Here is a 15,025-nt window from a genome sequence, read left to right on the forward strand (position 1 = left end):
TTAGTATTAAGTCGACTTGATGTTTTGTTTTTTCCTGTTTTTGTCTATTTTTCGTCTTTCTTTCTTTTTATACACAGATATATCTTTGTTATATGTACGTGTTTCCAAATAAAAAACAGCTTCCACATATTTTTATCACACAATGATGTGTGAAATATAGAAAACGACACAAAACTAAGCGAAAAAGACAGAAATCCTGAGAAACAGCCAAAGTACAAGACAACGAACAAGTTAAAAATTTCGACAGCCAAAAAACGGGCTAAAAAATAAACGAAACTTTCAGTTTTGACCTTCCAATATTTTGGTATTGTTCGCTAGACACCCCCATAAAAAAATTATATTATAATATCGAGAAACACTTGTGCCAAACATATCAAAACATTGTCCACATTTGTGCTGTCATCTGTGGGCCAAATCGACTCGAGTTATCTTTATTCATATACTTTGTATAATTGTATATATAAAATTCGCTTTATTACATATTCGCTTCCCCTCCAATTCATGAATGGAATGCAGAGCCAGAATAAATGGCTTTTTTTTCTGTGCATATATTCATTTGTATACACTGAAAGTCAAAAATAATAAACAGGATGTACAAGTTGTATCTCTGTGACGTCAGCAGGCTATTGATAAACGAATGACTTCTTCGCAAAAAGGGGAGGCAAGTTCAGTTCAGAGGAAGTAAATTGCAAGTGGGTGGTGGTCACTGGCTAACTGTTAATGGTCTTCTATTTATATCTATTTTAAACCAAAAACTTTTAACCCAAAGTGTCAAAAGCAATGTTCGTTTTCCCATTTTGCCAGTTTGTCTGACCATCGTCAATTCATCACCAAAAAAAATTTGCGACGAAATTCAAGGTCAAATCTGTGCAATTTCCATATAAATAGATTCAAAATCGTCTTAACTGCAGTGACCCTTGTGTCCTTGGAGATCGGAAAGATGAAAGGAAATAGAAACTAATTTATTTATAAAAAAAATATATGGGCCAAGCAAAATATGCCGAATAACTTGTGAATTTTACTAAATTTTCAATTTTCCAGTCCGACGAAAAAATCGTCTGGCATTCAGTTTTAATGAAATTATAAACAAAATGTGTGTTTTTCAGGCATACATAGCATCTGAAAGCCAAATAAATTATGGAAGGCATTGAGAAAATGTACACATATGTATCTCTTGATACATAAAGCCTCTATACATATATCCATTTTTTACTCCCCCACGATCTGCAATTGTGCGACTGCAGAAACAATTAATTTTCAAGTTCATTTGCGTGGGTCGTTGGCGGTTCTTGGGGAGCCAATTCCATTCCAATCCCCAATCCCCAATCCCCAATTAAATCCCAATCCGATCAGAACTTAACTATAGATACGGATTGCGGCTGCAAAATCAGGCGAGGGAATATATCCACGCGAATACATCGAGTACACATATTTATTTTTATATTTCAAGCAGAATTCATTTGAAGGTGTCTGCTATATGTTAAGGTTAAACAGCGTTATATATAGACTCGGCAAAAACTATGTATTAGTGCCACATAATGTGTGTATTTTTATTCAAATTGTATGATAGACAGGCATAGAATGGCAAAAAAGCTTTTCAGCTGAGGCATTAGAAGCCATTAAGCTCTATTTGTGAGTCCCCAGGTGATGCAAGTTGAAAAAAATGAACTCTAAAGGATTTACTGAAGCCAAAAATTTCATTTTATTTATAAGGGAAATCTTTTTGAAACATAGAGCATTCAAAATACTATGCGCGGTACAAAAGATATTGCTCAAATGTATTTATTTTCGCTAATTTGCTATGACTCAAAGTTGTATTTATATTAATTATATTTTGTAGCTTTTCTGAGCTGCTGAGCCACAGCAAATTGCGCATACGCATCGTTGACATTGTAGTATAGCTATAATTTTTGTTTTTCGTTTCATTTCACTTGCGAAAACTATAATCGTCCTTCACATTGAGAAAGCAATTTATTACACACCAAGTGCGAAAGTAATAATATGTATAATATAATTTATAGTATAATTTATATGCATTCACACTGCATTTGACTTTCTGACAGCTAAATGTCTGCTCCCCTCATCCGAAATTAAATGCAGTTTGCAATTAATTTGGGTATAAACTGCGTTATAAAATATGGGGAATTTGCGAAAGCAAATTGTTTGACGTTGCTTGCATTTGTGCCACTAAATAATGAGCTTACATTTTGACCCCATTTTCCAAGGGACATAAATTTCTCTAAGATAATTATCTTGTAAGCCGCTAGGCCAATTAAAATATTTTTAAAATAACTGAATTGTATTTGTGGTTCCTTTTAAGGGTATGCAATTTCTAGCCAATTTTTGTGTGTCCTTGAGCAAAACATCAAAGCTGTTGGAACAAACACAATCAAGCGCCAATAAACTGAAATTAAGTAAAAAAAGGGGGAAAAAACGAAAGTAAAATAAAAAATTGCTCAATTCATTGTAGTGTGAAGCCAAAAAAGTGTGCCAGAAAGTAAAAGTTGAATCACATCACCGAAATCACTGATTGGCCGAAAGAAAAACCTTTGCCAGGTATTTCCCAATTTCCCGTGAGTTTTTGTGCATTTTCATTTGATTTTCGATTTGGTTCATCAAACCGCATTCGGTTCATTCAAAGTCAAGTTCAAGTTTAAATGACGCCGCCCGTCTGTTTAAGGGTAAAATTCACAAATCAGCCTTATATAAGCTAAACAAACAAAGTCAAAAGAACATTTGAATGCAATTGCATATGACCTTGAGTTCATGGGCGGAAAAACAGGAAACTTGGTGTGGGCAGGAAATTCTGTAAGCGATCTGCACGATTAAAAAGGTCAACCCGATCTCCATGAATATATTTACTATTATTAGAAACATATGTACTCCCAGATCTGCCCTTCAACTCGGTCCGATGTAATTGTATATGATGGGGGAAGCTTTACCCATCTTTGTTTATTCGTTTTCGTAGGAATTTCCCTGGAAAATTCGTGTTTTGATTATCAAGCATTTGGTCGCACGTGGGCAAAAAAGATAGATACCCTACTACCCTAATATTTTAGAAAATCAAGTAACAGCAAAATAATATTTCATTTTACATAATAAGCTAGAAAATATCAAACTATCCATATAGATTTCATTATAATTAATATATTGTATGGTTAAAGTATCTACAATTTGTTTGAATGTATCTGGACCAGTTTTGTTTATTTATCTGTGTGGGCATGTTGCTGGAAATGGTTTTTCCATTATCAGGAAACTAAATTATAGCTAATGCCAAAGCCAAAAGAAAACATAAACAAATAAATGGAATTTAAATGCTGTCATGGCAAAAATTCCATCGGCCTCTAACCACATTTTGAATTAGTTAGCTAGAACAAATAGTGTTATAATTTAGCTACAGTTTATAGTTTACTGATCAATTCCATACCACAAGTGACGATTTTCCCTTGAAACATTCAAAGAATATGTTAACATTATGAAAAACCGTGGGGAAAACAAAAACAGAAAATAGGGTGTGGGATTTTCTGAAAGAAATATGGGCTCATATGCATATGTATGTGTTATGAGTTGGCTGGCTTTCTTTTTATGATCAACGCCAGCGTCATCGCGATTTCGGTATTGAATCGTTGCAAACAATGAGTGGGTGCCACCACACGATCTATCAGAATGTAGTGGGAAAGCTTTCCCATAACCGATCTCCGGAGCTTTGCCACACAGATGCGATGAAAATCGCTCACGGATAGAGCAACCTACGCCGTAAAGGAATGCGCCGTGCTTTTGCTGCCGAAACGGAATGGCAAAATTCTGAAACGAGGAAAATTGGTGAGGCGAATTTTCTTGGGGTTTGCAGTTTGAAAAAATTCTTCGTTGAGGATAGATCGCTATTTTTTAGGAGTAAATTTAAATTGTAAGCGAACCCGAAACATATTAAACAACACACAACTGAACTAGTAAATTGAATAATTATAAACGAAATGAAAAAAACAATAAAATCAAATTAAATAAAGTGCACCATCACAGCTAAATGTGAATAAGAACAATTAACTGGTGAAAAAATTATGGAATTATGATCGCATTATGAATGAATCGATGTTCCATAGCGAAAAGACATTGACTATAATTATATAAGAGAGATCGTACTCAATGACATTTGATACCGAAGTGTTGGAGCTCATCAAGAGTTTGTGCAGTGAAATATTAATGAAACAATCCCATATTGAATTAAATTCAAAATTAATTTAGTTGAATGGATAATAAAGAGTTTATACTTCAACTAAATTGTTCTTAGACTTTGCACACTTCTTCGATACTAAAGTAAATTCCGCTGAAAGCCAGAATAACAGAACGATTTCAACTCAAGGACATTTAAAAATAAAACCCAATTTAGCTGCAGCTTACACACAGATACACTTACACGCACACACTGACACCGACACCTAGAATATTTGTTCTCATACTCAGAAGTGTGAAATTTGCCATGCAACAAAAAAAATATTTTTATATTCGAGCAACCAGGAGAATACACCGATACATGAAAAATCACAAAAACCGAACCGAATAATATTTATTTTTAGTGAGATTGATCTTGCGGTAGCTGCGGTATTATATTAGATTTTATGTATATGTTTTATAAACTTTGCACTGCTCTAAAGTGGCACACAGTCTGTTTATTTTCGAACCGAGAGACTTTCAACGCGAAAGCAAAAAATTCAACTGAGAAAACATCCCATCAATCGAGAGACAAGCGATTCGAATTCGTGCGTGCTGCCTGGCATTTCCCGGGAAATAGATTAAATCAAAAACTAAAAAAAAAAATTAAAAATAAGCGGAAAGGAAATTTGAAACACATTGGAAAATTGCTAAGACATCTCTCTTCCCAACTTTATTGCAGCGAACGAGTTCAACGATTTTTTCGTGAACAGAACAAAACAAATCGATCAAAATGTTCAAAAATCACTTGGAAATGATTGGGCGCAATGAGAGCCCCAGCAAGAAGGCGAAATTCTGGCAGTCCTACATCAGGTCCCTGAAGGGTAAGCATTCACTAAATAAGCTAAAAAATACCTTAAAAAATAGTAAAGTTATTCAAAACTACTATAGATTTGTTAGTCACAATAATAGCAAGTTTGCATTGTTCCAAAATAATTCAAAAAACAATTGAAGATGAACTCGAAGTGTTCCCAATTTCGGTCTGATTAAGGGACACCCAAAAGTGATATTATTAAACTCTGGGCAGTGAGCAACACAAATAGCTTAGCCTATATGTGCATAGTCTATTTATTTTGGCAGGTGTCATATCAGCCGAGCTATATACTTAGACACGCTCTGCTGGGAAAGCTTTTCGCCACAGAATATTCGAATATATAGAGAGAAAAGTGTAAGATATATGTGCTCAGGCCTGAAACAAAGAATAGGCTAAAATATAGGATACACATACAGGGGCGCATCTATGATAGAAACCGAATAGAAATCATACATTTCTGCAGCGCTGGCATTGAGCCAAATAGTGAGAATAGAATAGCCGAAATATTTGAAAAGCAATCAACTAACGCGTCGTTATCCAAACAACTATTTATAGGCTCCGAGGATATCCGTGCCCACGAGGCGCCCCGTGCCTCTCGTCCCTACAGCTCCTACCTGGACTCGCCCTCCTACAGGAGCATCTACGACGAGCCCGCCACCGCCAACGAGCGCGTCCAGTCCTCTGGCTACAGATATCTGCCAGTGAGCCGCGACACCTACGGCTACTCGCCCCGTGCCATCTACGATCATCACTACAGCCGAACAAGTAAGTTGGTACCATATACGGACCACATACTGTACTATCTACAGCCGATTCCCGCCTAACTGCTTCACACAGCCGAGTATCTGTATCTTAATGCTTCCGAAATCGGTGGCCTTGCAAATGTGGATGTTAAACTAAGATATCCTAAAGTAAATTTCAAATACCATAGTTAAATATGATCTGGCCAAACCACTCTATGCCAGAAATTCTTGTTTACATAACTAGTTAGCTGCCATGAAAGTAAAAGATACTTTTAACATTCTTGAAACTGTAATAGTAACATAGATGTAAATCAGGTTTAAATGTTTATGTCAATGCTTTCAATCTAGTTTTTCAGAAACAAGCAAACTTTTAAAAATTTAATTAAAATTTAAAATTAAAATGCCAATCAGCTGATTGTTATTTGCAAGGTTACATAAGCCTTCGGTCCATCCGAACGCCAGTTCTTTCAGCCTTTCTGCTTCGATGCGCCATCCATCAATCAGCCGATCAGTCAGTCAATCAGTCGAGTCATTACAATCATCTCACAACTGCATTCTCGCCACTGCCTGCTATTGAAGCTTTTGACAACACCTTGAATATCTCAAAACCGCCATATTTTTATGCGTTTTCATTTGAGATGAAAACGGCTGCGAGCGCTATGATTTCATAAATTTAAAAATAAAAATGGCCAGCGCCAAACGGCCAAATACAATTACGTCAAGGAAATTTTCGTTTCGTATCGTTTCGTTTCGGCTCGGTCGTGTTGATTTTGGCAAAAGGCCTCAAAAATGAACAAAAAATCAAGACAATAATATAGGCAACACACACACACAGGCGCTATATATCAAGTCAGGTATATAAGCGGAATTTTTGACTCAATTTTTTTTTTCGGTGCGTGCTCTGGGATCAAATGACTGTGGCGGCCCTCGGTGCGCGGAAACCGAAATTCTCTTTTCCGATTTTCCGAATTTCCACACACTCACACACTGGCAAAAAAGAACCAAGCACCCAGCCCCCGCCCCCTGAAGTCCGCCCATTTCACCTTCAACCTGGTACCCCGTTTGCCTAAATTATTTAGTTTTCTTTTCGCTTTTTTTTGGACTAACCAATTGTTTTTTTCTTTTTCTCTCTCTTTCATAAATGTTTCAGAATATACATAAATGTGTGTCGTCAAGATAAATACACATATGTATCCGAGCGATATACATATGTATATATATATAAATTTTTTGATATTTTATGCGCACTCTCTCGATATATATTTATATATATATTTGTTGTTCTCTCTAGGCAAAAGACAACTTAAATTTAGTGAACAGGATTTTGTGTGTAGTTTTTAGTTTAAATATTGAAATTAGAAAACGATTTATTGAGTAGCCAGTATATACATCTGTATATATATATGTATGTGTTTTGTGTGTGAAATAAAATCTGTAAACAACATGCTGTTGCTTTTCTGTGGTGTTGCATCCATCCATCCAGACCATCCGACCATCCAGACCATCCATCAAGGGCCATCAAAGGGTTTGCTATGAACTCCCATCGACTTCTATCATGACCACGGCTTCCAGTTCATTTATAATAAATTGCTTTTTAATACGCTTTACTGATTTCCCGATACCCTTCTTCTTCTATTTGCCGCTTTCGCTATGATATATGATAATATTGCTTTCTGGGATGGCGTACGTATCGAATATTGCGCATACGTCGTGTGAGCCCACGCTTTAAACATGCCACTTTCTGTAAGCATCTATTTTTGAGTTCTTTGCTTGCTTAATTGTTGGAATGCTCAACTAGCTTAGGGAGTGCATATGTTTAGATATTGGTAATATCAATCTTTTTTATGTGCACAGTTCCAGCTAACTACGACGCAGAGAAGGCCTGGAATGATCATCTGAAGCGCATGCAGGAGATCGAGCGCAGGTGGGTGTCTCTATATGCCGTATATTCTGGCAAGGATCACTTATCTTTTTGGGGCCTATTATCCACTTAGGTACCCATCTCGCTATGGTCTCTACTTGAAGGACAAGCCACTCACGCCCAACTCGCTGGTGCCCCTGGAGTACGAGCCAGAGGACAAGCTGCTGGCTGAGCTCAACAAGGGTAAGGATATCAAAGACATTTTCTAAATCCAATGCCAGACACAAAAGTCCGACACCAACATCAGCAGGAAAGTAAACAACACAACAACATCAACAACGAAAATTTTAAAATTAATATATATATATACAAAATGTAAGCACGAACTCAAGAAAAAAAAAATAGCAAATGAAATCTGATCGCAACATCCAAAAACGAACTCAACGAAATTTTTTTTCAAATTCAGCCAACACAAAAAAAAAAAATACTTTTGCAGACTTTTCTCAATCTCGTTACAACTCGATTTTCGACTAAAATCTTATTTGTTTAACTCTATTTTGCAGCTTTAAGAGCTTGAAGCGCTGAGCGTTAGTGAAAATAAATACTTTTGTTTGCTTAGCTCGTAGATAGACTCTTGTAAATTAACGCAAAATCTGTTCAACTTAAACGAAGTGAAGGGATAAACGAAAATGAATTGTAATCAATATTTGTCTGTATAAAGAAATCCCCGATAAGCAGCAATAGTCAAGTCGAGTGAAAATTTCGTTAAATGTTTCATTGTATAATATATAAATATAAAATTACAACTGCTTTATTTTAATTATTAACTTATACAAAATCAACAACAACAACAACAAAAGTAATAAAACCAACAACAAAACATTTATAAAAAACGAACTCTAATTTTAATTTTAGCCATTAAATATATTTAAATAAACATATTTAACGAACCCATCCATCCACTCATTCGTTCCTAAAAACCATCCATCCATACCCCGATTATCTTAAGCCTTTCTTCTAACAGCTGCTGTACCAAAGAGCATAGTTTTTGCTGCTAAATCAACTATTTGAGCCCACTGTAGCCCCACTGGCGACTATACCCGAACCAAAAAAAACCAAAAAATATCCCTATTTCCGCTCTTCAGTTACTTTAAAGAACCAACATTAATCAGTAATAAAACATATTTAATACCAATCAAGAAAACTTGTGTTTTGGATCTTTTTATCGCAACGGAAATTCGTCTCTTATGGTCCTTAATTCTCTAACAATTCATTCGCATTTCGATATTAATATATTTCAATGTTTATGTTTTCCTTGTCCAGTTCGCTGTTGTATTTCGTCTAGTCCCTCGTTTCACTACTAAAATCCAAACATAGAAATTCGCATTACACTGTGCGGTGCCTGTATATAAACTGCCAAAAATACTTAAAAAAAAAACTAAACATTTATACAAACTCAAATGAAATATTTAACGAACTGTGTATTGAAAATGTATGTTTCATATTCTCTGGCAGACAATCTGTAGATTTCAAATCAAAAACTTCCAATTTTGTAAACGTGTTTCGTGCCCACAGTTTTGTGTAATTTGTACTATGTATTTTGTTTCGTATGTTGTTTGTTTTCTATTGCAAGAGTATCTTGAACATCGTTGGTTGGTGAGGCTTTTAACTTTGGTAAGTACAGGATTTTAAGGATTTAAAGTTCATTAAAAGGAGCAGATGCAATGGTAGTAATTGTTGAAAATTTGTCTTTTTAAAATCTTTTAATTGAGTTAGAGGATAGAGTAAAAGAAGTTTTACTACCCAAAAGGGTAAGCAGCTAACACAGTATCTTTGCAATGTAGACATAAGCAAATCTTAAATTCAATTTCATTAAAATATAATGTGATTTTAGTGATGGTATATTTTATAAAATATTTACCAACTATTTAAAGGTCAAACTACAAGTTCAACAAGGTTACTTTTCTCAGTCATTTATCGTAGGAATTAGACATTTTCAGCTTTCCCACTGAGTGATTCTCGACATGGTTACTCACTTGACCCACCGTTCTGGTTTCAGCTCGTCGCTCGGCCTCGCCGTTCCGCCCTGCCAGGACGACCCGTGCCGGCAGCGAGCCGTACGTGCCACCGCCGAGCTACTGGAACCGCGAGGGCAGCGTGCCACGCGGAGGACCCTCGGTCTTCGATCGTGCCACCAGCTTGGCCCCGTTCACGCGGCCCAGCTTCCGTGCCAGCTCCTTGGAGCCGCTGGACGAACTCTTTGAACGTAAGTTGCCCGCGATCGCCGAGGCTGATTTGGCTGATTCGGCGCCAGCTGATGCGCCCAGTCGGCCACTCGGTATCTTTGAGCGCGCCGGTTCGCCAAGTCCCACTCCCGTGAAAGCCGGTCGCTGGGGACCCCGTCCCACCGAAGTCGCCTACGATGCTGAGGGTAAAAATCCAAATTTCAACTATACTTTCCCTACCAAAAAAAAAAAATAATAATATCCGAAGAAGAGACGAAATTTGCGTGTTATTGTTAAAAATTTATGTGACTTTATGTCCGCTTCCTTTGCCTCTCGAAATGCGAGACAAAACAATGATGGAGTTTATGATGGCGATGATGTGGGGAGAACGCGTTGAAAAATCGTTGCCATATTTTTCGCGACGTGTTCGGACCACCACTCGCCCATCCCGCCCATCTGGTGGCCATATATAATTTGTCAAAATTATTTCCACTCCTTGGCTTCGCCAGCACGAGTATTTGTCGTGTTTTGAGTTTGAGTTTGCCAGCAGCATCAGCAAAATTAGTACAGTAATGCCCGAAGTGTAAGCGCCGCGCTTTCCGTCCTCGAAGGCAAATCGATTTAATGATTTTCAAATTTTCGAAATGGCAAAAACACATTGGAAATTCTTAATTTGCACTCACTTTCAATATTAAAATGCCCAGTAAAATTTTAATAATAATGTTATATCGTCATAAAATATTAGTGTAAATAATTTAATACCTTTCTGTCCAATTGAATGCCAAAAATCCGATAAATAAATTTTGCAAATTTGAAAACCCATTTAACGCTTCATTGAATCGGTTAGCATTCCCCTGACAATCCCAAACCAGAACCCCACCTTCATATGCCCACTGGTTCGCTTATCGATGTGCTCACTGTAGCGCCTGTTCAGCCTGCCCACCTGTCACTTCCAATCGAATTCCCTTATCACGTTTCCTCGCATTTCGCCCCCCATTATCCTTTGGTATTTTTTCCACAACGAAATCCCAACATACGCATGGAAAATATCAAATTATTGTTGATTGTTAAAGCGTTATTTTTTTTTTATTTGATTTACTTTTATTTTAGTTTAAAAAAAAAACATAGCAAAAACAAAAAATATTTTTCTTTCTGCTCTTCTTGTATACATTGCTACGACAATACAAACAATATCAAATGAAACCGAAACCCAACAACATCTGATTGTATACCCAATGAAACGCACAACAACGCCATACAACACCCATACGATACGATCCAATCATACCATCTCTGGATGACTACTACTACTACTACTACCGCTACTGAAATGCCAACAAAACAGGACTCCCCATCTTCCACCCACGCAACCGCTTCAGGGATCTGCTGAGCCCCAGCCCCAACTTGCCGATCTCCTCGATCGTGCGCGATCCCTTCTGGTGGGACGTGGATGACCTGGTGCCCTTCCGCGCCACCTCGGTGCCCCGTGCCTCGAGCCCCGTGGCCCGGGATTCGTACTTGTCGCCGGTGAAGAACCGCTACTTGTGGTCCAAGCACCCAGCCAGACCCTTGACACGTAAGCTAAAGATTCCCCATTCCTAAACATACATTCGGGTCTTACCAACTGTGGGGCTAAATTGGTAATAAACTTGGGGGGACCCTTTTCATTGGCTGTTGGTAAGATCGCATATAGTCTGTATATAGATGAACAGTTTGTAAATATTTTCGAATTGGTGCTCCCCATCCCTATAGAGAAATTACCATAAAAGCATGAGAGAAATATAATTGCACCGAAAAAGTGTTTAAAGTAATAGTGTTCACCATAAAAATTCATGTAAAAAGCAAATAGCAAAAAAAGCAAATTCAATATTTTTAGGCAAAATTTTATAAGAACTTTTCAAATAGCTGTGTTATAGAATTTAAATGTAAAGTAAGCCCTAATGTAATGTGCTTTCCATAAAAATTTATAGTTTTCCTTGTTCTTTAAATATTTGCATTAGATTTTCTTTCATGGTTTTGAAAAATTATGTTTTTCCCGACACATTTTCCAATATTGTTTATATTTAACATTATTATTTTTATTTTATTTACATTTGAATTATCATGAACAGCTGAGGAAGAGGATTTATTCTAAACAAAATATATAGATTCAAAATCACAAACAATCGTTTAGCTCTAATAACAAAGCGACGCTATATCAATCATATAGCAGTTCTGTAATTTTTTTGTACTTAATTTTACATAAATTACATGTAACGAAACGTAAAAAAAACAAATTGGTAAGAAAAAGGAAATGGCATGAAAGACGATAAATTTGTTCATTGTAGAAACTACACAAATGACTTGTAGTGCTCACATAATATCCTCTAGAATATTACGACCTGTAGTACCCCGTATTAGTAGTTTCTCCCATCACGTAGTGTTAATAACATAGAATTGATATATGCATAAGTCTTAGAATGTCTGGGTTCTGTAGTTTTTGTGATTGTTAAGAAAAAAAGTAAAATATTTTAACAATAATTACCTTATTGATGCGTTGTGGCATGCCTCAAATTTTGTTTTTTACTTGAAATTGGCTCCTTCTGAAAATAAATGAAATATGTAGATTTTTATTATATATTATAATTATGAAAATGTATCTTATAAGTTTTGTAAGATGTACACTTAAACACTACAGAGCTCTCTCATTCCAATCCAAATTGTTTTTAACCCATGTAGCAAACACATGATACAACTTCTGCACGCCACATACTTCTTATTTCACTTAAATGTTTCTTTCGAATAATATTTTGGACTTAGAGGTAATAATAATAATTTCCGATCCGCAGCTCACCGCTCAATTTTGTAAACGAACGAAACAACGAACTACAAACCAACAAAAACATCCTGAAGAACTAAAACAACGAATGCATCACACAAGGGGCCCCCAAAACAACGACAACCTGCTTTGGAGTAGATCAGTAGCAAAAGGCTTTGCAAGTCTTAATATCCGTGAAGAACGTTTGAATTTTTTCAAAACTGCAAGAACTCCCCTCGGAACGAGAAAACAACCATCACTTTCGTCTGAGGTTCTCAAAATATTTGCCAAGAAGTGCGTAATTCCCGTAGAAAAAAAAAAAAACAACCGTATAAAACTCAAAACTGTCTGTTTAATTTTTATTTTCCGTTTTCTTAAGAACCTTATCGTAAATGTTAAGTGCAAGAATATGAAAAAAATCGATTTACATTTATTATAATAAAACAATAAAATCAACTTATGAGTTCCCATTTGCAACATCAACATCGCACACTCAATGGGCTTCATAAATTGTTCCTTTTTTGTATATCTTAGATGCTATATATAAAATATTTATACAACTATTTGTATTTGTAAAAAAGTATCGTCTCTCATGCGGAGCTCGATGACATTTAGAAAACTGTATAAGGCATATGTATATCTGCCACAACACATCCAACATTCGGCCTTTCCACATATACATATGCTGCACATTTTCGATTTGTAATAAAACATTAAAAAAAAAAACACAAAATTATGAATAATAATAAATAAAAACTTCTAAAACCCAATCTAAATTGATTGATTTAGTAAACCTTAAGGTAATCTCTTAGGATCTTTTGGAATACTCTGTAGGCCACAATAAAGTTTACTGGGATGCAATGTCCTATTTTTTGATCCCTTCTCCGGGTTTTCCCCTTCTGTCTAGTGGTCTATGCCATTTATCTTGCCATTTACTGCCCCGATGCTCAATTTTTTCCAAGTAACTTTGACGTTTTTGGCGTTTAGCACGCAATTGTTTCGCACTTCTTGTTCGCTCATATTCTCCGCCTGCCATTTGTCTTGGCCATGGCTTTTAGCCAAGTTTGCAGAGGGCTGGGAAAACCCAGAGGGAGCGGGAAAAATCATTGGGGGAGGGGGAAAAATTCGCTGGCCTGGCGGGAGCCTGTCAAGTTCCTGGCCTATGAAACACGCTTCATTGTGTTTGCTCTGCAATCGCCTTAATTTTCCTTGCTCCCTTATTGTTAATGGTCATTTGTGACTTCGTTTTTGGCTACACATAGATGTGTTCTTTTCTTTTTTCATTCCACTTAATTATTGATTCTAACGAATTTTCTATTTGCCAAAGGTCAATGCAATGTCAGAGCCAACTCCTGGGAGATCTCAATTGACGTGTTTCAATAGCATTTCAATTGCTTTTTAACTGCGTTCCCTAAGGTCTATGCGTGTGTGTGTGTGTGCTTTTCGGGAAAATGGAAAATGCTCGCCCAGTCACGTGCAGACTTTGCAATTTTCGTGTGTCCCCCGTTTAATTAAAATATTTATTAATTTTCCTGGCCGTATATGCATTACATATACGCATAATCAGGGCCAAAATCCAAGCTCCCTTTTCGACTTCATCATGGTAAATGCTTAATGGAAATGGGGTGAATGATTTTCCCAATGCTATTGTTCGTTTTCCTCAATGAGTTGAGCTTTTCTAGGCAGAGGGAGTGGAATGAATGGAGATGTGCGAGAAATGGTTAGGCGAACATAGACCGTGATTCACATTTAGACCAATCTTTCAGCCTGCCACGTTTAATTGACTTATAGAAGCCAAAAGGCTAACAGAAAATGAGCCTCTGCTGAAAGGGAAAATAAACTTTATTCTGGAAGCGAAAATTGTGGCTAGAATTTGGATGAAGCCATTTCACTATTTGCAAACAAACCTCAATTAAAAGTTGCAATTTATTGACTGAGGCTCAAATTATTGTTATTGATTGGTTCTTCAGCACATATTCGGTATTTTCGGTAATGAATGTAAATATAAACGCTGCAGTTCAATTAAAATCGTTCTTCGTAAACGAACCTTTATTAAAAAATTCACAGAAACAATTTTAAATTTCCATCGAAAATAAACCAACTTTAAATTTGCAGTACTCGGAAAAAAAGCCGATCCCCAAACTTGAGTAGTGGCAAATTGCGGCTGCTGTTATCTGTCAAAATGTTTGAATCTTCCTCGTTTGGTTGTCATCTGCGGTTTTCTGACGGCGACGCCTGTTGCTGACGTCCTTGGTTTCTTTTTCTTTTTTCTTTTCGGTTTTGGCCCCGAACTGGAGATTTATGTCTTTGGCAAAGTTTTTTCCTTGCCGGTTATCGTTGGCCATCAAATGCACGTGCCTGAGAGTTGGCCATAAC

General features: G+C 36.6%; 1 protein-coding gene across 12 annotated transcripts; it reads left to right on the top strand.

Annotated features, from left to right (window-relative positions):
* The first annotated feature begins 3,822 nt into the window (after positions 1-3,822).
* On the top strand, positions 3,823-13,375 carry LOC117143883. 12 transcript variants are annotated; one of them, XM_033308770.1, is made up of 9 exons: positions 3,823-3,907; positions 4,892-5,033; positions 5,579-5,788; positions 7,621-7,690; positions 7,761-7,870; positions 9,687-10,058; positions 11,198-11,428; positions 11,964-12,131; positions 12,681-13,375. In XM_033308770.1, the coding sequence occupies exons 2-8, from the start codon at positions 4,943-4,945 to the stop codon at positions 11,984-11,986; spliced, it is 1,107 nt and encodes a 368-aa protein (XP_033164661.1). In that variant the 5' UTR covers positions 3,823-3,907; positions 4,892-4,942; the 3' UTR covers positions 11,987-12,131; positions 12,681-13,375. The 12 variants fall into 12 exon arrangements, with proteins under 12 accessions (XP_033164661.1, XP_033164665.1, XP_033164667.1 ...); XM_033308774.1 differs by having other exon boundaries at positions 7,627-7,690; positions 9,687-9,893; XM_033308776.1 differs by having other exon boundaries at positions 7,642-7,690; positions 9,687-9,893.
* Positions 13,376-15,025: the final 1,650 nt, after the last annotated feature.

Source organism: Drosophila mauritiana, chromosome 3R (genome assembly GCF_004382145.1).
Source record: "Drosophila mauritiana strain mau12 chromosome 3R, ASM438214v1, whole genome shotgun sequence".
Lineage (NCBI taxonomy): Eukaryota > Metazoa > Arthropoda > Insecta > Diptera > Drosophilidae > Drosophila > Drosophila mauritiana.